This window comes from Monodon monoceros, unplaced genomic scaffold (genome assembly GCF_005190385.1).
Source record: "Monodon monoceros isolate NGI ecotype Baffin Bay Population unplaced genomic scaffold, NGI_Narwhal_1 Super_Scaffold_22, whole genome shotgun sequence".
NCBI lineage: Eukaryota > Metazoa > Chordata > Mammalia > Artiodactyla > Monodontidae > Monodon > Monodon monoceros.
In genome coordinates, this window is record NW_021703779.1 from 1,460,824 (window position 1) to 1,484,185 (window position 23,362).

Here is a 23,362-nt window from a genome sequence, read left to right on the forward strand (position 1 = left end):
ATTTCCCCGTTACTGCTTTTTTTTTTTTTTTTTTGCGGTACGCGGGCCTCTCACTGTTGTGGCCTCTCCCGTTTTGGAGCACAGGCTCCGGACACACAGGCTCCAGACGCGCATGCTCAGCGGCTATGGCTCACGGGCCCAGCCACTCCACAGCATGTGGGATCTTCCCGGACCGGGGCACGAACCCGCGGCCCCTGCATCGGCAGGCGGACTCTAAACCACTGCACCACCAGGGAAGCCCCCCCATTACTGCTTTTAATTTTAATGTTGAAACTTCTTTTCCCAATGGATACCAAGTCCCTTAACACCATCTTGCCAGACTTTATAACTAGTGAAAACTTAGTAATCAAACCCACCTAAACTGACATCCACACACCAGTTAAAAGAGTAGAGTTACCCATTCTTTCTTGGATGAGCTTAATTTGGGGAAATGTTGCCATTTATGGTTACATTATACTTTTTAAAATTAAGAACTGGTTAAAGTAACACACTTCCTAACTTAACTTGGTTAGTAAAAATAACAGTGGTATGGCTGTACAGATTCTCTTAACTATATCCCCCCACCAATGCCTTACTCATTCTCATCTTTCAATACCTAGCAGTTTTTGGTACCACAGTTGTCAGTAAATGTTCAGATAAACTTACCTTTGGCTAAATGTTAAAGGGCAGGGGCCACTGAGTTATTAAGAAAATAATGGCAAAACAGGGTAATTGCACTTGCTCAAATGTTTACAGAATTGATAAAATAACCTAATGACAGACGTCAACTTTTGTAAAATGGTAAATTTTTCTTTTTTTGTATACACTGTACTGTGAAATGCTTTACAATCTACTTCTGTTTGGAAATGTTTTTTTCCTTCTCACATGTTTTTTTCAAAGTCCTAGTACACCGATATGACACACAAGTTATAGAAATACTTTCAATACATCTTTAAACAACTTAAAAGGAAGACACTAATCCAATGATGTGATACTTAACTGCAAGATTTGGCAGTTTAGGGAAGTAACAATATAAAAATTGACAAAAAAAAGGGTAATGTATAATTTTTATAAGGATGGTCTAGACATTTAAATTCATTTACTTTAAAGTTTTAAAATTTATTTTAATTTTTAAAAATTTATTCATTTTTGGCTGCGTTGGGTCTTCATTGCTGTGCGCGGGCTTTCTCTAGTTGTGGCGAGCGGGGGCCGCTCTTCGTTGCGGTGCACGGGCTTCTCGTTGTAGTGGCTTCTCTTGTTGTGGAGCACGGGCTCTAGGCAAGTGGGCTTCAGTAGTTGTGGCACACGGGCTCAGTAGTTGTGGTGCATGGGCCTAGTTGCTCCGTGGCATGTGGGATCTTCCCGGAACAGGGCTTGAATCCGTGTCCCCTGCACTGGCAGGCGGATTCTTAACCACTGCGCCACCAGGGAAGTCCAGTCTAGACATTTAAATCATTTTTTTAACTGATGAATTATTTGAAAAATTATTAGCAATATACAATAAAGGGATAATACTTTGAACAGTTATTTAAATCAAACCTAAGGTACAAATAATCAGCTTAAGGGAAGTTGTGATTAAGAACCTGGCAGTCCAGTGGTTAGGACTCTGCACTTCCACTGCAGGGGGCACACGTTTGATCCCTGGTCGGGGGACTAATATCCCGCATGCGCAAGCCACACACACACAGAAAAATGCCTTTAAGGGAAGAAAATAATTGTTCATTATTAGAAAATGCATTAATTGTAAACTCAAGGTATATAACTATATAAATGTTCCAAGAGACAGTCTGTGTTCATTTCATTGGGGACATTGAACAAGTAGATTCTTATAAAAGAAAAATTTTTTCTTTTCCAGGCCATGAATAATTACTGATTTAACTTTTTCAACAATTCAGAGCATACTGCAGGTGCACCAGAATTAAACAAGCATTGCATAAACCAAATGGAGATGAAACCTAGCATGAACCCAAATGCTACTCCAGGTTAGAAGCCAAAACCTGACGTTTGCTTAGCAACTATGTGCACTAAGATGACATTACTCGACTTCGAGGTTCTGATTCTCACGGGTCAGTGTATACAGAAGTCTCTTTGATGGCACCATTTAGAGAGTTTTGAAACTCCCTGTGGCTCTTGTCGTTCATGTCCAGTGATCTTTGGAAATTAAGGGCAACTAAACCGAGCTACGAGAAAATGCAGATGCTATGTTCAAGGTTTGTATGGTACTGGTATCTCTCAAACAGAGCTGGAACTTTCTAAAATATCCTGGGGAAAAGGGCAGGCATGTGAGAGACTTAGGTGAGGATTAGAAGGATGACTTCAGAGACCATCAGCTGGTAATGTTGGAAGAGGATAAATATGTTGGCCCCAAACCAGCGAGGAGCTATCCCAACTTCCAGTAACCACCTTCTAGTTAGGCAAAATCAAAGAAGGAAAGGAAAACAAAAGTCCTTAATAAAAAAGTCACAAAGGGAAAACAAAATAAAACACAAAAAAGTTATGAATCAAAGTTACCTTGCTGTTTTGCTACAATGAAGAAAGAGGACAAGACCAGAGTGAAAACTCTCTCTTGGTTCTTTCCAACAAGATGATTTATTTGAGATCACCCAAAATCACATCCTACAGAAAGGGAACATAACATTACACAACCAAGTGTAGCTATAAAATCTCAAACATTCAGGCAATGCTTTATTTAGATCACCAAAAATAAGGTTTTATAGAAAAGGAACTGTAACAAGCAAATGTATAGCTGCAAATTTTCTTTTGCCATCAATATCAACCCCCTCTAAAATATTCTGGGACTACTTTTTGGTTTCCAAGCAAAACTAATGTTTTGTTGCTCAGCCTTATCACAGGAATGAAAATGGTTTGCAAAACAATTTTGTTTAATGCTAACAAATAACTAAAAAATGTGGTTATTGCTAACAAGTAACTCCATCTACTGAAACAGCCCAACCTACGCACACTTTCGTGAAAATTTCATTGTGAACACAGCTGCTCTTTGCCCGCCGTCACAGATGACATGTACTGTGGCAAGGGTCACATGTTGGAGGCCGTTCAGGTACCTAGGAAGTAATCCTTAACAGAAATAACTATGGTAGGTAAGCAACTCAAACAAATGGGCCCGCCTCTGCCACACACCCCCAAGGCAAGTGTCTGCATTCGCTCTGCCTGTAAGGAAGGCCCACCAACTCCCTAGTTCTTTATCGGGAACGGAGAGTGTAAAGCTAGATAGAGAAGCTGTTCTTCCAGAACCATCAAAACCTTAATAAATCGCCCTGGGGTTCTTCGTGCTGTAGTGCGCCTCACAGGCAGCAACATAGGCAGACTCTGGGAAAAAGTCATCATGGTATTCTGCTAAAAACCTGGAAAAAGAAAACAAATAGCCCCTATGATCACCACAACAAAGGCCAAATACCAAGAAGCAAAATTTTAACTTCCAACCACTCTAACATTTCACTCTTTTCTGTATGAGATAGAAAAAAAATAATGAATATAATCTTGATGTCTATATACTGGTTACTTTCATTGCACATATCCGGCTTCGACGTTAATGACTATTTCATTGGAATCCTTTCACTATCAAGTGTACAAACAGAAATAGAACCTAAACTCCACTAGGTGGCAGTCTTGATTATATAATCACTTCTGTGCAAAAAGGCCTCGTGACTATTTCTACATTTTCCTCATTTCTTTATTTACTTATTTATATTTGGCTACGCCAGGTCTTAGTTGAGGCTCGCAGGATCTTTAGTTGTGGCATGCGGTTCCCTGACCAAGGATGGAACCCGGGCCCCCGGCATTGGGAGCATGGAGTCTTAGCCACTTGACCACGGAAGTCCCACATTTTCCTCTTTTAAAAACAAACTATAGGGGCTTCCCTGGTGGCGCAGTGGTTGAGAGTCCGCCTGCCGATGCAGGGGACAAGGGTTCGTGCCCCGGTCCGGGAAGATCCCACGTGCCGCGGAGCGGCTGGCCCTGTGAGCCGTAGCCGCTGGGCCTGTGCGTCTGGAGCCTGTGCTCCACAATGGGAGAGGCCACAACAGTGAGAGGCCCGCGTACCGCAAAAAACAACAACAACAACAACAACAACAAAACTATAAAAAATCAATTATAAACTGAATAAATGTCACCTGAGAAATTCACAGTACTTGCATGGCCTAAGTTAAATCAAAACTGAATGGTTTAATTAGTGAAGAGCATTTTGTGGCCCAATTTGCCATGCCAAAAGGTGCTGCAGTTCCACCAAAATAGGTAAGCAGCACTGACTTATGCCTGACTATGGATGGATGTTAAAATGTAGCCACTCAAGAATCTGCAACACAGAGGTACTACCTTGACTCTGAAGTATAAAATATTTCACCATGAATGGCTAAAACATTCTCACACGGGCCACATTAGCTAGTAAGCTAAGTAATTAGCCCCTTGTTTGTTTCCCCTGCCTCTTCCCACCCGTCCAAATTCCTAAAAAGATAAGGATAAACCTCTGCAATACCTTCTTTAGTAAAAACCAAATCAAAATTCATTTGAGAGATAACTCTGTCTTCTTTGAGTGTACCCTTCCTACAGCAATTACTGATCCATTGTTTCTCTAGTTAACGTCTTTGGATACATTTTCAAAACCCATTACAGCTGACCCTTGAACAATGTGTGGGTTAGGGGCGCCGACCCTCTACACAGTTGAAAATCCCTGTATAACTTACAGTTGGGCCCTCCATATCCACTGTTCTTCCAAATTCCTAGACTCAACCAACCACATGGATCATGTAGTACTACATAGTATTTACTATTTTTAAAAATCCGCATATAAGTCGATCTGTGCAGTTCAAACCCATGTTGTTCAAGGGTCAACCGTACTATATTTATTTGTAAATCTTTCTAAGTTACCTTCTAAAACCCTAATTTCTATTTCGTATTGCGCATAACTCAAAATCAGCAGCCTCTCCTATGCTAACTTGCAGCTGTCTCATTTTGGCATTATTTGATTTCAGCTTAACGAAATGTTGAAGCCAAACAGAGCTGTGGCTTTTTTTGAGGGGGAGGCTGGAGGGGAAGAGAGCGTTTTTGAAACTTGTTTCTAATAAAATGTTATAAAGTCTAATTCCACTTATTGGATACTTTATTCAAAATACCCACACAAATATCTTTTAAAAACTCCAAGACCCATTTCTCTGGCTGGAGTGGTCTCCACTCTGGTAAATCCTACTTGATTAGCTCTTGCAGGTTGGGGACTAAATACAAGGAAAAGGTACCCCCTTAAAGAGAATCAAGAAACAGGTCAGGGAGATGTGACAAGCTGGGTGAGGCAGAGTGACAACCAGCCTTGAACGCCAAGAGGAACTGGTCAATAGACATCTGGGTGGGAGAGTTGGGCCACAGGCATAATGGAGCCTGGGGTCCACAGCCCCAGATGCAGGGGAGGGGAGAGAGCCTCGGGACAAATGATCTGACGCTAATCAAATGACTGGCTCTGTCAGGTGAAGGAAACAATACCTTTCTCCGAACTCACGAACTATCAGCACATTTATCTGAACTCCAAAACAGACACCAAAATCAGACCTGTAAATTTAAGTTAGCTTACATACATGCAACAAAGAAAAGTCACATACCTAGGGTACTCCTGAATAAAATACACAGAATTAAATTATTATCAATCTCAATCACTTCTTTAGAAAATTAATTTTCTATTCACATGGTTATCCAACTGGATTCTTCTAGTGACACCAAAAAATTTTACCTCTGTACATTGAATACCCTTCACTTAGAAACCAGATAAACTACGAAAAAAATAGCCCCAAACCCCCATGTTACAATTACTGTTAGAACCAACCATACTTGGGTAATACTGCTACCATTTAAAATACCACAGAGCTAGCTTCCACATCTGCTGAAGACAAGTTCAGAAAAGTCATATATAAGGTGGCAGAGTAAGTTTTGACAAACTAATAACAATACCTCAGAAAGAGATCAAAGTGCTTCAGTAAAGCCTTCAGATTCTTCTCAGAAAAGGACATCTTTCCAAGGATTTCTGGAAGTTTCACTGCATTAAAAATAAAAGCAAAACCATTTACAATCAATCGGCAGAATCTGGCGATGAGTAGGACACACTCAGGGATCCTCTGGCGCCCCATGTGTCTTTATTTGAATTGAAATTAACATCTACGTTGCCGAGCAACACCAAAACTCTTACTGAACACAAAAACAGAGTAGTAGTACAAACATTACAAACACAATTTTTATGAAATTTAAGATTCTTTCGGTGTTTTTTTTTGAGATCAACATTTAATGATTTTTCTTAGACGCCAAAATTACCACAAGATGTACATAAGCTTATAAGTGATAAAATCAAAAAAGAAAATAAAAAGGGCAAGAAGAAAGCAGGGACCAGGATTTCTTACCGAACAATCGCAGCAAGTGTTGCGCCCCATAAATGTAAGAGGGTGGAGGTGGCTGGTCACCTGGCGGGTAACTGTCGGGTACAAGTTTCCAGGAGAGGACCTGGGAAAAGCAGATTGAATGCTTTGTTGTTATATCTTAACACTCCAGTACCAACAGATCTGAACATTTGGAATCCCGGCAGAAACACATACACATTGACATTCTCAGGCCAGCAGAAAGACATCACCCATCAAGTGTCACATTTCCACACCCAAGCTTCCCATCCCTCTGGCACCTCTGGAGCTGCCTCACAGCTGGACCAGAAAATGGGAGGAAACCAAATGTGGAACAAAACAATGACAAGAAACCAATGTGGAGGTCCTGAAGCCATCCCACCTTCCTTGGCAACATGGAGACACTTCTAACCACCTAAAAATTATGACAAATTGTATGACGATGAAAAAAATATGCCACTCGGGCTTCCCTGGTGGCGCAGTGGTGAAGAATCCACCTGCCAATGCAGGGAACACGGGTTCGAGCCCTGGTCCAGGAAGATCCCACATGCCACGGAGCAACTAAGCCCGTGTGCCACAACTACTGAGCCTGCGCTCTAGAGCCCACGAGCCACAACTACTGAGCCCACGTGCCACAACTACTGAAGCCCGCGCGCCTAGTCCATGCTCTGCAGCAAGAGAAGCCACCACAATGAGAAGCCCATGCACCGCAACGAAGAGTAGCCCCCGCTCGCTGCAACTAGAGAAAGCCCGCGTGCAGCAACGAAGACCCAACGCTGCCAAAAATAAATAAATAAAATAAATTAAAAAAATATGCCACTATATCAAATAACACAAACTTATAAAAATAAATAAAATGAGGAAGAAAGACTTAAAATTAGATTAGGGAAATATTTTCTAATTTTCAACAGCTACTACCTGTAAATTAGCTCTAACTGTTTTGGTCATTTTGCCCCTTTTCCTTTACTGAAAATTCTGCTGTATTAGACAGTGAAGCAATAAAAAGTGATCCAAAGATGTTTTGAGTAATGATGCTACCATTGTTTCAAGGTTGTCTAATTTTCTGCTATGTTAGATTCACTTTGGAACCTAATTTCATCCATTGAATCAAGTGAAAATAGACTTCAGCCCTGGTAACTGATTTCTTTTCCTTCGCTTTGAATTTCAGAACTGTGGGTGGATTTGGGGCTTTTGTTAAAGTAAGAGTTGAATTTCAAAACTCTCTGATGAGCTTCCACAGAAATACTTCAGCAAATTATAGAACGCTTCTCCTGAGTTGCTGTTTTGCTTTTTGAGATCTGTCAAGTTTAATCTGGAAATAGTAGCGTCAAAGGAAACCCTCTACAAGACCAAGCAGAAGGATGCCAAAACGACCCGAGAAAGGCTGATGATGTAGTCAATTTAATCAAATGAAATTGTAGAAGTTAACAAGTACCACCACGGTTCCATATGACTCCATGCAGAATGTCTGGGCTTCAGCCCTTGCCTCACTGACCCCACCCTTCTGTGCTGTAGGAGGTTCAGGGTAGGAGTAAGTTTCAGCACCTTTACACTATCCCCAGCACCTAACCCCGTGGTGCACACAGCTGAAGCTTGGGAACTGTTTTCGACAATGATACTCAAAGTGAACATAGGGGAGTCTGAGATCACTGGAGGCATGAAGTGCACGTGTGCAAAAGCAGCTCATCTGGTTAGTTAGCAAGCCAGTCTACCTCACTCAATTTTGCATCTCAGTGCAGCGAATCATCTCCTATTTATCAAAGATGCATTATGGGGGAAAATAACAGGTTTCTAGTGGAGGATTCTTAACTGGGGTGTGCACAGGAACCACCTGTGATCTCAAGCAGGAATGTGAGTCCAGACCCTCCGCATGTGGTGGGGCAGTGAACGTCATTGGGAGAGTGAGTCTCAGGTGGTCAGGATGCAGAGCCCTGGGGAAAACATACTCCAGTATAGGCACTTATGGAGGGGGAATGCACTAAGGTCTCACGAATCATTGAGAGTCTGCCCAACTCCAACCACTGACTAGAAATCCTTTTTCACTAGAGCTTACAGCTCTACCTATAACCACTAGATGGCGGCCTTGCACCAGTGACCAGATAGGGAATGGCCATGCCTCAATATTCAGATGTCTTCCAGAAGAAACATGATTCCCCATAAATAATAACACTTGCAGGGCCCTCTTGTCTGAAAAATGGAAAATCAGGGACTGCTTGCACTAGGAATTTCCTAAATCTTCCCTCAACATCACTGTAACACAAATTGAGTTTTCTAGCAGGGGTCGGCCAACTTACAGCCCTTGGGCCAAATCCAACCCCCATGTGCTAAGAACCGTTACGTTTTTGTTTTTGCAGTACGCGGGCCTCTCACTGCTGGGGCCTCTCCCGCTGCGGAGCACAGGCTCCGGACGCGCAGGCCCAGCGGCCATGGCCTGCGGGCCCAGCCGCTCCGCGGCATGTGGGATCCTCCCGAAACGGGGCACGAACCCACGTCCCCTGCATCGGCAGGCGAACTCCCAACAACTGCGCCACCAGGGAAGCCCCACGGTTACGTTTTTAATTGTTTTTAAAAAATCAAATGAATAATACTTCACGACATATGAAAGTCATATGAAATTCAATTACTAGCGTGCGTGAATGAATTTTGGAGGGACACTGCACACTCATTCATTTGTGAACTTTCCATACCGCTTTCACGCTGGTGCACAACCCTGAAGATATTTACAATCTGACCCTGTATAAGAAAAGTTTGCCGACCCCTGTCATCAAATATTCTTTCTAGTAAAGCCATCCTTCCCTATGCACAGAAACAAGAAAAATCCCACTTCCTAGGTGAGATTCACAGAATACCCCAGTGGGCTAAGACATCTCCTGAACTCCTGAACTACTCACTACCTACCTCAGTTAACTGGCCTTAAAAATAGTTTTAAATTGAAGTTTTCCCATCCATAAAATGGAACTCTGGTGGTGAGGCTATTCTCGAGAACTCGAGGTAATTTAGGTCAAGCGCCTGGCACAATGTGGGCATATAGCATGCCCTCAAAGGGATGATGATAATACTACTGTTGAGGATGGTTTTTAAAAAATATTTATTTATTTCATTTATTTTATTTATTTTTCTCCGCGTTGGGTCTTCGTTGCTGCGCACGGGCTTTCTCTAGTTGCGGCAAGCGGGGGCTGCTCTTCTGTTGCGGTGCGCGGGCTTCTCATTGTGGCTTCTCTTGTTGCAGAGCGTGGGCTCTAGGCACGCAGGCTTCAGTAGTTGCAGCACGCAGGCTCAGTAGTTGTGGCTCACGAGCTCTAGAGCGCAGGCTCAGTAGTTGTGGCGCACGGGCTTAGTGGCTCTGCGGCATGTGGGATCTTCCCGGCCCAGGGCTCGAACCCGTGTCCCCTGCATTGGCAGGCGGATTCTTAACAACTGCGCCACCAGGGAAGTCCCGAGGATGGGTTTCTTATTTTTAAATGATTGAGAAAATGCCCAAAGTGGAATATTTCATAACATGCAAAAATTATCTGATATTCAAATTTCAGCATCCATAAATAAAGTTTCATTGGACCACAGCACACTCATTCATTTACAGAGTGCCTGTGGATGCTTTGGAGGTGGGTAGTCTCAACAGCAACTGTGTGGCCCACAAGGTTTAAAATATTTACTCTCTGGCCTTTTGCAGAAAAGATGTGCTGATAACTGTTCCATAAAATGAAAATCCTCACACTTCAATACTTGTACTTATTTGAAATAAAAGATGAATGTTAAGTGTAGGGCTGGAGTCCTAACCATTGTCTCATTTTAGAAACCACAAATACGTTACAATCATATGAACAATTCTGTTACTATCTGCAGCAAGAGTAACGTAATGCTTCTTCTAAGAAAACCCAACTTCCTCCTGCAGGATTTAAGAAACCACAGAAGGAAGGACTCACTGGGGATGAACAGCAGGCACTAACTCTTTACCTCATTTATTTCATTAGTTCTTCTGCCTTCAAAGCCAGCAAACACCGCACTCCCTTCCTTGCTAGGGGTCAGAGGAACGGGTGAGGATGATCTGCTATGAACGGGTGTCTCTTCAAAAGGAAAAGATGTCAATTATTCACTTGTAAATCACACAGTTACGGAATTAAAGATCGCTGGAAGACCTTTACAAGCAGCAGAGACGTTATTAATCTTTAACAATAAGACTTCCCTATTAAAGACAATACCTGGAACATTATTTGTTAGAAAAAAGCAAAGCAAAGGAATCAAGTACTGAGATATGCTATGTGATGAACCTTGAAAACATTATGTTAAGTGAAAGAAGCAGCAGACAGAAGGCCACATATAGTACGATTCTACTGATATGAACACACGCCCAGCAGAGGCAAATCCATAGGGACGGGAAGTAACTAGCGGTTGCCCAGTACGGCAGATTAGGGCTGAGGGGAGGGGCTGCTACCAGACTTGCGGGCCAGCTCTAACCGGTCAGCGCCAAGGATCCACGCTGCGGAGCTGAAGGCGTGGGGAGCTCCCTTCTCCTAGCTATAGCTGAGGGTAGGTTAGGGACAATGCCTCATGAGCCTCAGGCGGGCCGAACTCCCGAGTCAAATTCCCAGAGCTGAGCAGGCGAATCTGGATGTGACCCTGTGCTCGTCCTGTTCTCCCCCAGCACCTCCTGCCGGCTGCAGTCGTTTCAGGAGCACGAAGTGCAACATCGGCTCTCCCCGGCGGAGCCTTCCTGCACGGGGAGTGGACCTACTCTTTTCCAGGTGCAGGAACAGCTTGGGCATGCTGGCAGACGCGTCCTGCTGCCGGCGCTTGGGCTGAGGCGAGGCGCTGCTCTCCGACAGCCGGTCGCAATTAGCGGAGTGGCGTGTGGACCGCCTCAGAGACTGCAAGGCTTCCGGCTCGGCTTTGCGCCTTTTGGGGGTGGCTGGCTCGCCTGTGGTTGGCTGACTCTCTGCGGACTGTGGTGTGGATGGATTCAACAAAGGTGGGCTTGGAGAGAGCTCCTCTGGGTTCCTGCGGAAGACAGGGGAGAACGTCACACGTGCCTGGCCCACAGAATCTCTGTAAAACCTGGAGGGGTTCTTCAACGTCTTCTTTCACACAGTAAACACACCCTCCACTCCACTCCAGGAGGCTTAGAAACTTTCACTTCCAGATGTGCCAAAACGAATATTTTCTTCAAAAGTAACTAAACCTATTAAATCATTTTAACCCTTTAAATAATTCCTCAAGGCACACTGGCATTAAAGATTGTGATGCCCTTTTATACTTGTTTTAGATCAGTGGTTCTCAACTGGGAGTGATTCCACTCTGCCAGGGGACACTGACACCTTCTGGAGATAGTTTTGATTGTCACAACTGGGAAAGTGCCATTGGGATCTAATGGGTGGAGCCCAGGGATGCTGCCCAACATCCTACAATGCACAGGACGGTCCCACCACAAAAGATGATACAGTTCAAAACATCAGTAGAGCCAAGGTTGAGAAACCCTGGTGGAGAGAATAATACCACATTATCTCATCACAGTGTAACTACTGGTTAAGATTAGAAACGCCACAAACATCGGCCAAATTTTGTGGCAACACACGGTCCACCCCAGACACTGGGAACCTCGAGGTTTGGAGGAGGGCATGGGGACATCAACACAGGTCCCCAGTGAGTCACACAGGCCTCTCAAATGGGGTGGAACCAATGGGGAAGGAAGGCAGGCTGAGAAGAGACGGTCATGAGGCAGACAACCAGGAGACAGGACCCGGGAAGGAAAGGGACGGGGTGGGAGGAAAGGTGGCCGACACATGGCACACCAAGTGGGAGGCTGTCAGTGCCCCTTGGGAGCAGAGGGAGGTGGGAGACAAAGGCAGATGGTAAACAGGCAAGAGATGGATGAGTGGAAATCATGAGAACAGACCACTCTCAGGAAGACAGGCCTTGGGGGAGAGGGGAGTAGCTTACACAGATGTAGGCATAGACTCAGGCTGGGGGACTTTCAACCCCGCCAAAGAAAATATACTTGGAAATGCTTGGTCACTGAGGGAAGAAAGTGGTGACACAGCAGACCGGGAAGGAAACTAACCTTACCTGAAGGGCAAAGGTGGCCAGCCCTTTATGAACGTCCTCATTTAATAACTACCTACAGAAGCAAATGTTCTTTCCATTGTACAGAGGCAAAAGCAAGAGGCTCAGAAGACACCTCCCCAAGCCACACAACCTATACGCGAGGGAGCCAAATTCAAACCCACATCTACCTTTCTCAGGCCGTGCTCTCTTCACCCCACTGTCTTTGGAAAGCACGGGATGGCTACACAAGAGCCAACTTCTCTACACTGAAATCTTCACTTGGTAAAACCTTTTAGAGCCATTTGCAAGTGAATGACGACTTAGCTTACCCAGGAAAAAAGAAAACCACCAGTATGGGCGCTTTGCAATTTACTCCCTCCTCCAAACGTGTTGGCCCCATAGCATCCAATGGAAATCTTCAAAAACAGATTTAGCTATTTCATTGATGATATCTGATGGTTGAACTGCAAGTTAACTTACCTATTAGTGTTTGTGGTACTTTCCTTAATCGGAAGAAAAAATTTGGACGAAGTCACCTTTTTATACTGAACTTGTTCATATGGATAAAGCAAAACCAATGGGAGAGTGTAATCAAAGGTTATTCTTAATCCATCCACCATCTCCTTACAAAGGTCAACGCTGCGAGGATTAAAGAGATTAGAGATGCAATAAAAGAACTTTCCAAAATGTCACAATGAAATTGCACATTTTAAGAAGGAAGAGTTTTAAATGCTATATACTATACCTATGTGTGTAAAAAATAAAGTTAGCCTGTAGATGCTAATAATAAAGAATTAAATGGGAACACAGATCTACAATAGAAAGTGCAGTAAGTAATTTTACCTTACCACACTGAACACAAATGAATATGCCCAGTGCCACACAAGGAGCCCAAGCAGTCTGTGCTGCAGAAGGGGGCCGTCCTGACGAACTAACACACCTGTTTAAAGGTAAACAATCTACGTGTCTGATTCCACTCCTGCTGGCTCATGTGCCCAAGGCAAGCTATGAGGACAATTACTCAGACTAGGATAAAGACCTGTTTGTAAACAAGCCTCGATAAAATTCTCATCCCCCATTCTGGTTCTTCTCAAGGAAGAAAAAGAGTTATCTCCCTAAATTACATCATTGAAAAAAACTCCAGGTGTTGAGGCAGTGCATATACTCAATGGATCCACACCACATACCTAAGGAGTTACTGAACATTCCGAAAAAGGGACAATATTTTGAAATTAAACTGGTTATTACGTGAATCATCAAGTGCTATAGTAAATGAATTCATAATAACTGAAACAGAGACATGTTACTTGTTCTAAATGGAAGTCACTTCTCTAATACCCGAAGCGAACCATGAAACGCCAACCATCCCTCCCCTACTTACTTCTTTTCTGCTGGGATATAATGCACATTCATGTTGGCATGTGGTATAGCGTGATGGTGGCGAGGCCTCTCATTGGCTGAAAAGGCTGCATTGATAGCAAAATGCTTCACGTATGATTCCAAAATAGTTATGATGTTGGTCTGGCACGGAAGTTTCACTAACTGTTAACAAAAATATAAACATCTGATGTATACATCCCATTGTATAAACCATATATTCCAAGAAACAGTGGTCTTGTCTACATCATTTTTTTTTTTTTTGCGGTCCGCGGGCCTCTCACTGCTGTGGCCTCTCCCGTTGCGGAGCACAGGCTCCGGACGCGCAGGCTCAGCGGCCATGGCTCACGGGCCCAGCTGCTCCGCGGCACGTGGGATCCTCCCGGACCGGGGCACGAACCCGTGTCCTCTGCATCGGCAGGCGGACTCTCAACCACTGCGCCACCAGGGAAGCCCTCTACATCATTTTTGAAGCTCAAAAATAAAGCCAATTGTGTTTGAAGATAATTTTTTAAGCAAATGTGCTTTGAAGCTCTTTGACGTTTTTCTTCTACTGATCATATCCCCATGTAGATTACAGTAATAATTTTTAAAATAAATGCAAGCAGTGATTCTCAGCTTAGTGATCCATTAGAACCACCTGCGGAGCCTCTAAGACATCCTCAGCTGCCACCCCCAACACCAAGAATCAATTTCACCTTGACCTCTTGGTTGAAGCCCAGGCATCAGGACTTTGCGAAGCTCCCTAGAAGATTCTAATGGGCAGCCAGGGCTGGAAAAGACTGCACACTTTCATCAGCAGAACAGTACTGTCAGAGAAGTTTAAAACCCGACTCAGTACAAAACTTAAAATATGAATTTCATTCCTCCAAGGTTCTCAACTTTTTAAGATTGCAAAATACAGCTAAATGAAAGCTCTATTACAAATCCATGTTTTATATGTTATCCCTGTATACCCGTTTCCTCCTGTTGATATAGTAACAATCGTCCTCAAGCTTCTTCTTCAGAACTTCAGGGATTTCTATAGTTATTGTTCTTTCTTCCATTTCCTTTTTTGCATGCAGCTCCGATTCTTCCTTCTGCAATATCACAATTCCATTTTTAGCTACCCAAAACAGAGAGTCTATATCCAAAGAAGGACTAACATAAGGACAGCCTACAATGAAACAAACCCAGTTAATCTTCGACATTTACACCAGTAATGATGCCAAGTGTTCTAATGAAAAGTATATTAACAGCCAAAAGTTAACTTGTTTTAGGCCACTAACCACACTGCAAATGATTATTTTGCTTCTTCCCAACTTAACTTTACCAGTGGGATTCATGTTAACTTTGTAGACAGGCAAAAAGAATATGCCAAACTCTGATACTTAATCGGCATTATAAAAAGTTCACACTTTCACTGGAAAGAAAGAGGTAACTATGATTTGTGAAAACCCTTTATGGGTATGAAGAGCCATGGAGAGGTTCTTACAGTAACTATAAGTAAGGGTTAAGGGCTATTTTCCCTTATATATGAAGTACAATTTTACAATATTTGGTTAAAAAAAACATTTCACAACTAGAAATTTACCACTAAAATATATGCCAAAGACAAAGAGTTTTTACAATAAAAACTTTATACCACTTCAGTCTTTTCTTCAATATCACTTTCTTCACTTATTTCTTCATCCTTTTCTTCACTACTGTCATCAGAGGAACTGCTTATTGCTAGGTAAAACAAAAAACACCAGGCAAACCTGCATTATACACTTCCCTAACCCTTATGTTTACAATTCTTTAAGGTGCCATGCATGTCCTACTGCTGGTAATAATAAACTACTATCCTGCATAAATTTTTTGTTTGTTTGTTTGTTTTTTGTGGTACGCGGGCCTCTCACTGTTGTGGCCTCTCCCGTTGCGGAGCCCAGGCTCCGGACGCGCAGACTCAGCAGCCATGGCTCACAGGCCCAGCCGCTCCGCGGCACGTGGGATCTTCCCAGACCGGGGCACGAACCCGTGTCCCCTGCATCGGCAGGCGGACTCTCAACCACTGCACCACCAGGGAAGCCCTATCCTGCATAAATTTTAAATGCTGAACACAATTACTGTACCTTTCAGAATAGAAATTTATTTTGAAAAAATATAACACCAATTTCAAGGGAATGCAAAAACCACACAGGTAAATGATCTGCAAGTGTTCAGTCACCTAGGATCCTATGGTTCCGTGGCGCATTCATAAGTGGAGCAATGTACCAAGAAGAAAACATGAGAATGCACCTCTGAGGGGTCCATATAAAGACACTGGCTGAGAAGGCAGTGGTCATGTGCAAGACTGATGAAGTCTAATTAGAAACTTACTGACTGCTACTTTGTTACCAACAAAAGGGGCAGATGTTTTATGTAATGAGCTTAAAATGTTTCCCTGTCTGTAATTCGAATGAATCTTCCCCCTCAATCCTGCGGTATAAAAGAACTAGGTAAAACTCCTTTTAACCAGAGAAAATGAGTCAAGCCACTCACAGTTTTCAACATTTTCATCTTTTTCTTCAGCAGGGAGGCTTTTTAAGACAGAGTCCACACCAGGCAACCTGCAGCGCTTCCTCTTTCTTCCTGTGCTTCTCCTGAAACAAACACAACTGAAATGCTGACGATGACTGATATTGGTCTTGAGGAAAAAACCAAAACACAATAACAGTAATTCTTAAGTACCTAAGATATAATTAAACTTTAAAACAGAACTGGTAATCTCCACTTCAGAATACTACACAATAACCTCTCTGAAAGCACAGCAGTTATTTCGAATACAATAGAAACACTATTCGCTAACACACTTTAAAAATGTAAAATTACTTAAGAAACCATGTTTACCAGATTTAAAAACTTTTATTCCATAAAAGTTCTAAACACTTAAAGAAAACACACTGAGTAACATTTATAGGCTCTTTGTATTCTTACAGGCGAGCTACAGCTTTCCTTGCCAATTTACGCTGTAATCTCCGATTTTCATCGGTGTCACGAAGGACATGATCTTCAGCTGCCCATCTATCCCAGCTAATCAAACAAAAAAGGAAAAGAATGTAAAATTCATTATTTTAGTTTGATATGAAACAAATGTTAAAAGCACCTCACAGGAACAGATGTGTCTCAGAATTACGTACATTTTAGAAAACTATTTAAATATTTTAAAATCACAAAAAAGATGTAAATAAACTGAAAACGGAACTCATTCAGACACAGAAGCAACTGGGGTTTCAAAATTACCCATAGAGAATCCAAATATAATCGACTTAGAAATAATCATTCTTCAGAGTAGGCAAGGTTTGATTTTTTTAAAAAAGCAAAAACAGGAAATGAAACTTTCCTAGGAGTGTCTCTAGAACTTAACAAAGAAGTTTGCAATGTTCCTGTGCAGAGGTGATCAATTTTCAGGCCGGTTTAACAAGTACACTCACCTTCTGTTCCAACCATTAAAATGGATCAGATATTCTGGGATCTTTCTGCCTTTTTCGTCTTTCCCAACAATAACATCGACAATCTGAAACCAGGAAATATCGTCCACAAACGATAGAGCATAGAGAATATTAGAAGCTGAATCAGAAAAACTAAATCATAGACCTTTTCGTAAAAGAAAAGAAAGCATTCTCTCCTTTTTTAGACAGAGAGCTGGACTGAAACATTTTTCCTTTCAATTCCATTTTTTTTCCTGAGTGGATGCCTCAAAATAGGAAGCATCCCTCCAACCACCCCGATTGGTCTCTGAGTGTGAGAACGGGTGCAGCTTCCGAAACCACTGGCCGGCCGAACTGTCACTAACTAAAAAGGGTCCAGGCTAGACAAGCGAGCTGCAGCCGAGAGACCTTTGGGAGTTGTAGTCTCCTGGGCTCCGCTGCGTCCAGGTCCAGTTCGGCTCGCAGCTTAACGCCATCCCTCCCAACGGTGTCCCCTGGAAAACGCCTGGGGCAAATGATGGGGCGTGTCACCCTTGGGGAGACTCAAGGCGGGGAGGGAGGAAGCACAGCAAACAGAAAACTGAGACGGGGGCAGCGGGGGTAAAGTCCGAAAGTAAAATGTAGAGCCCGGAAGGCTTGGGCAATCCCCCAAAGGGCAGCACCTCCCAGACACACCTGGGGCCCGGGGCTAGCCCCCAACTCCCGGAGTGCGAGGCCAACTCCCTCTGGCCATTCAGACCTTAGTTGCTGCAGATGTGGCTCAACGACCCCCGAGCCCCGGAGACTTAGGCGGACAAGCACGGGGCGCGACACGGAGATTGAAAACCTAAATGCTGCAAGGCCCCGAAGGACTATGACAGCCGGGCAACCTTGCCCTCGGGGTGGGGGTCGCGGGCTACGGGAGGGGGCGAGCCTAGACACGACTGGGAGCCCACGCGGCACTAGATCGCACAGAATGAGGGGCTAAACGCAAGGCAGAAGCTGTGTGCCAGCGACCTCCTGGACAGGCGGACCCCGCTGCCAGATCCCCGGCCTAAGACTTCGCACACCACATTCCGAGGGCGCCAGTACACCCCAGGCACCGGACGGAAGCGGAAGCGGAAGCGCCCGGGCCCAGACTCCCCAGCGCGGTGTTCTGAGAGCGCCCCCTGTCGCCCGTGTGGCGCCGCGCAGGCCGAGGAGCCGCGAGCAGGGAGCACCCGGGCCCCGCCACTTCCCCCGCTCCGCGGCGCCGTCCACACCCGCATCCGCATTCGCCTCCCGTCCCGGGGTCCCCGTCCCGCGCCTCCTCCCTGTCCCTCCGCGGCGGCACCTTGGCATCGTACAGCACTCGCGCCTTGGTGGGGTCAGGCTCGAAGCACAGCACTTTCTCCCCTGAGTGGAATTTAAATTTCATGCCCTCGCTCGCGCTCATTTGCTCATCGTGGCGGAGGGCGAGGCTCCGGGGCGGGAGGAGCGCGCGCGGTGGGGGAGGGGAGTGGGGGCGGGGAGGTGGCGCGCTTCTGCTGGGGTGGTGGGGAAGGAGCGGGGACTGGCGGAGGCTGCGACCGGCCCGCCCTCGGCTCCGCCTCTGCCCGCCTCGCGCCACTGCTGGACCTCGGAGCACCCGGGCGCGCGCGCTCCCGATCGAGCGCGCCCCTGCGAGTCCCCGCCGGGCTGCGAGTGGGGAGCCCGCGGCCGAGGTCCGCCCGCAGAGCGGTCGGCCCCTCGCGCCCTCCTGGGAAAGGCGGCCGAAGCGGGGCCCACGGGGTCTTCGCGCTAGACACCCGCTCTCCGGTCCGGGGACGGGAGACGCTAGGAGAGAGCCCGTCTGGGGTGGGCACTGGCTGTGGGGAAGCCGGCCGGCGGCTGCCTTCCGGGAGCTCCCTGGCCGCGCCGCATCCTCCACCTTAGCAGAGCGCGGTGACCACGCGGGGAGGACGTCGGGCTGGGGTCGGGTCTAGATGGGCAGTGGCCTTGGGCGGGGGGCGAAGGGTGGTGGAAGAGTGAATAAAGCACTGGGACATATCGGGTCCAGGACAAGCAGGTGGCAGGCCTGGAGGCTCCCAGTGACAGCGGGTGAGCCGTGGGCGGCGAGGCTGATGGGTCCTTACCAGGTCGTTCCATGGTTTTCCAACCCCCAGAACTCGCAGAGATGCTCCCTCAAGGTCTGTCTTCTCCAATACTGTACACCGAAAACTCCCTACAGGTGAGAGGTGTTGTACTAGCAGGTACCTGAGGGGATGCTCAGGACGAATGACAAATGCTGGGAGACGCTTCTTGAAGGGCAAACCTCTACAGACAGGAAAGATGGTGCTGGGTTTGTTTTCTTTTGAGGAATAGAAAGTCTTTAGGCAGTGTAGTTGCTGAATTAAGCCCCAACTGGAGACCAGCTTTGAGGCTCTGGGGTGGTAGTGAATTGCCAGTCCTCCACACTCTGGGCTCTGTTCTTCACTCCAGAAATTTGCACTTGCCTCCGCCTTCACTGGGTTCCTGGTACACATACATCCTTCAGACTTCACTTTGGACACAGCCAAGAGAAAACCCCTCAGGCTTCCCTAGATGATGATACACCCCTCTGGGATTTCCCCCACCCCACCAGCCCTCTATTTATCCATTTCTTGCATTTACTACTCTGCAGTAGGAGGGCTGTTCATTTGCAAAATGTCCTCTTTAAGATGCTCAGCTCCTTGAAGCTTGGGAAGGCAGGGCTGGAGGGAATCTCATCCAGTTCATCATTGCACACTCTTAGCATACAGTGAAGATTGATTGGATAGATTATGGATTTATGAAATAGAATCCACAAAACTCAGAGATCAATTGAATGTGAAGGTGGAAAGTGAAGGAGGAATCTTGGAAGACTTCCAGATTTTCTGGCATAACCAGTTGGGTAAGTGCTAGGTCCATTGGCCAGAATAAGGGCTATCAGAGGAGGGACAGGTTGGGGGAAGCCACGGAAGACCTGTGTCTGGGATACAGTGGAGAAGCCAGAACTAGAGTCATGATTCCTCTTCAGGTTGTGGTTTATCAGGGACGAGATTTTGTTTTTGTTTTTTGTTTGTTTGTTTTTCTTTTTTTGCGGTACGCGGGCCTCTCGCTGCTGTGGCCTCTCCCGTTGCGGAGCACAGGCTCCGGACACGCAGGCTCAGCGGCCATGGCTCACGGGGCCCAGCCGCTCCGCGTCATGTGGGATCTTCCCGGACCGGGGCACGAACCCGTGTCCCCTGCATCGGCAGGCGGACTTCTCAACCACTGCGCCACCAGGGAAGCCCAGGGACGAGATTTTGACGATGGTGTTCCCCGTAAATGGCAGGGGGAGCTCTGGGGCACAAGCAATTGCATGTCATGGTTAAGCCATAACTCAAGTATTAATGTTTTTATTTTTCTTGCTGGTGAATGGAGATTTCCTCTCCAGATTCTAGGCTTTCACAGCAAAACTTTGGCTGCTTTCTTTTATTTCTCTCCATTTCTACCCCTTATGTCCTTGAGCAATGTCTTTTTCCCCGTCCCCCTAAAAAGTCCAAGAATGCAAAAGCCTTCAGTATCCTAAAAGCTACGAATCCCACCAATGGGAACACCCGTTGCAGCCCTCATCCAGATTAGGACCCACCAGAGAGGTCTCCATGTCTAATGCGGGTAGAGCATCTTTTCCTCTTGCGGGTAAAGGTAAAGAACATGGTGGGCTCTGGGATCCAGTCCCATACTTGTCACTTCCTAGTTCATGTGTAACCTTGGACAAGTGACTAGCCTCTCTGTGATGCAGTTTTCTTACATTTAAAGTGAAGATAATAGTGGCTTCTACCTCAGTGTTGTTTTAGGAATAAATCAGTCTATTCAGTGTATATGCCTTTGTGTAGTACTTGGCATAAGTGCTGGGTAAGGGCTTGCTATTAACATTAGGCATTTCTTGACCATTTCTCCTTGTCCCCGATTCATTCAACAAATATTTATTGAGCCTCCTGTGTGCTGGATGCTAGACACATAAAGTAGGATACAGATATTACCCCTGGCCTCAAAGAGGACACATGTCAGGAGGGGCAGAGCATGCAAGCAAGTGCAAGCCTCATGAGTGCTCTGATAAAGCTGGCCCGGAAGAGAACAGACACAAGTGCTTACATCTCCCTAGGAGGAGGGAGAGTGTCAGAAAAAGCTCCCGAGTGGAAGTGCTCTTGTTAAACAAACTGAAGATATTAAACATTTTAAGTTTATTTGAGGAGAAATCTATTGGAATCTGGCAGCACCCAACCAGATGTGGTTACGAGTGCCACACTGTGAGTAGCTCAGGGAGAGGCTTTCACAGAGAAAAGGCAGATGTAAGGCAAGTGTTGATTGGCTACAGCATAAAGACCAGTTGGCTGTTTGTGATTGGTTGTCCTTAGCATTTTGATTTCATAACCTTGAGAAACTTACAGGCTTAGATTTTGGTTTGCTTACCTAGGCTGCCAAGGCATTAGAGCCACCTCGGTCTAATGGCCTCTTTGTTTAATTAATTAGACTGTTATTCCCCCCTTTATTTTTTCCCCCGATACGCGGGCCTCTCACTGCTGTGGCCTCTCCCGTTGCGGAGCACAGGCTCCGGACGCGCAGGCTCAGCGGCCATGGCTCACGGGCCCAGCTGCTCCGCGGCATGTGGGATCTTCCCGGACCGGGGCACGAACCCAGGGGCACGAACCCAGGTCCCCTGCATCGGCAGGCGGACTCCCAACCACTGCGCCACCAGGGAAGCCCCTGTTCTCCCCCTTTTGGTCATCCTCTCATATGGGAGAGATTGAACAAAACTTTGGTATTAGCGCCACTCTCGGTCACCAAAAGAGTAAAATTGTTCTTGTCTCATTGTGAAACTCACATAGGTTTTGATGTCAGATCCGTGGAAGAATTGTTTTTGCTGTTTATCTCGTTATTCATCTTGTTTCTGTTTCTCTAAGTGCAGTGAGATCATCTGATGTACTGCTGATGGCTATGAACACGCATTTAAGACCATTGAGAGAACATAGCGCACCAGGGGCTCTACAGTGAGGACTATTAGGAAGATAATACAGAGAGACTGAAGTATCCTCCTTAACCAGGGCCCCATGGATCAAACCAGTTGGTATCAAATCAGTCAAAAAATGTACATGAAGGGGCATCAACCCGTTTTAGCCAAGTGGCTTGTTTGTTAACTTCCTGTATTTGCTATAATACCAGAGGTGTTGAACCGGATACAGCAGAAGTATTTGCTGTGGTACAGACTCCTTGATCAGCCAACAAGTAATCTGAAGCACTTCTTTTATCTAAACCACCTTAGCAAGAAAGTCTCAGGACTTGTGTTGTACAGTTACAGACTTAGCAGCAGATGTAGCGATAGTGGTCAGAGTTAAAGAGCATTGTCTTTCCATGCGTTAACAGAGAGAAAACACAAGTAGCAAGAAGGCAAAAGGAATAAAGATTTCATATTGGGGATGAAGATCTTGATCTGTGATCTTGGCAGAGTTGTTTACTTCAAGATGCCAACTGCTTCTTGGGAAGAACCTCCCTAGTTACTTTTTTTTTTTTTTTTTTTTGCAGTACGCGGGCCTCTCACTGTTGTGGCCTCTCCCGTTGCGGAGCACAGGCTCCGGACGCGCAGGCTCCGGGCGCACAGGCTCCGGACGCGCAGGCTCAGCGGCCATGGCTCACAGGCCCAGCCGCTCCGAAGCATGTGGGATCTTCCCGGACCGGGGGCACGAACCCAGGTGTCCTGCATCGGCAGGCGGACTCTCGACCACTGCGCCAACGGGGAAGCCCCCTAGTTACTTTTAATTTTACATCTCCAGCTGGCGTGCAGTTCCAAGATTCTGGAGAAGCCCTTTTTAATTGGGGCATGTGTACCCAGGTTCAATTCCCTGAAATTTGTCTGTGATCTGGGTAGTGAGAAGGACCTGGCATCGTCCCTTCCAAGGAGGTTCAAGGGCAGTCATATTCTTCGTGATTCGAAATCAGAAGAGTGGGAGAAGATTGGAAACATTAGTTTGGAGGGTTGTAGCCAGATATTTGAGGAAACTAGAAGAACTCAGGATCCCGTTCGCTTTACAGATACACAGTTCTTTCCTCTCACCTTTCTTATTTCTAACTGGCTTTAATTACATATATTTATTAGAATTCTTGACCTTTCAGAATCCTTTATTCCTAGTGAAAACTAAGAAGTAATCA

At 45.6% G+C, this 23,362-nt stretch overlaps 1 protein-coding gene across 2 annotated transcripts; it reads right to left on the minus strand.

Moving 5' to 3' along the window:
* Positions 1 to 2,537: 2,537 nt before the first annotated feature.
* MSL3 (MSL complex subunit 3) lies at positions 2,538 to 18,723 on the minus strand. Of its 2 annotated transcripts, XM_029241086.1 has the most exons (13): positions 18,528 to 18,723; positions 17,219 to 17,301; positions 16,722 to 16,817; positions 16,287 to 16,387; positions 15,409 to 15,494; positions 14,741 to 14,863; positions 13,789 to 13,949; positions 12,888 to 13,046; positions 11,101 to 11,363; positions 10,323 to 10,432; positions 6,375 to 6,474; positions 5,932 to 6,016; positions 2,538 to 3,341 (listed from the first exon to the last, which is right to left on the minus strand). In XM_029241086.1, exons 1-13 carry the CDS (start codon positions 18,627 to 18,629, stop codon positions 3,242 to 3,244), a joined length of 1,569 nt encoding a protein of 522 aa, XP_029096919.1. In that variant the 5' UTR covers positions 18,630 to 18,723; the 3' UTR covers positions 2,538 to 3,241. The 2 variants fall into 2 exon arrangements, with proteins under 2 accessions (XP_029096919.1, XP_029096920.1); XM_029241087.1 differs by lacking the exons at positions 2,538 to 3,341; positions 5,932 to 6,016; positions 6,375 to 6,474 and adding an exon at positions 9,653 to 9,758 and having other exon boundaries at positions 18,528 to 18,677.
* Positions 18,724 to 23,362: the final 4,639 nt, after the last annotated feature.

Excerpts from the sequence above, each read along its gene's own strand:
- MSL3 (XM_029241086.1), bottom strand. The coding sequence starts at position 18,629 with ATGAGCGCGAGCGAGGGCATGAAATTTAAATTCCACTCAGGGGAGAAA. Across the intron at positions 11,364-12,887 it reads AGTACCACAAACACTAATAG|GAACCCAGAGGAGCTCTCTC; the intron begins GTAAGTTAACTT and ends TGTCTTCCGCAG. Across the intron at positions 6,475-10,322 it reads GAACTAATGAAATAAATGAG|GTCCTCTCCTGGAAACTTGT; the intron begins GTAAAGAGTTAG and ends TGCTTTTCCCAG.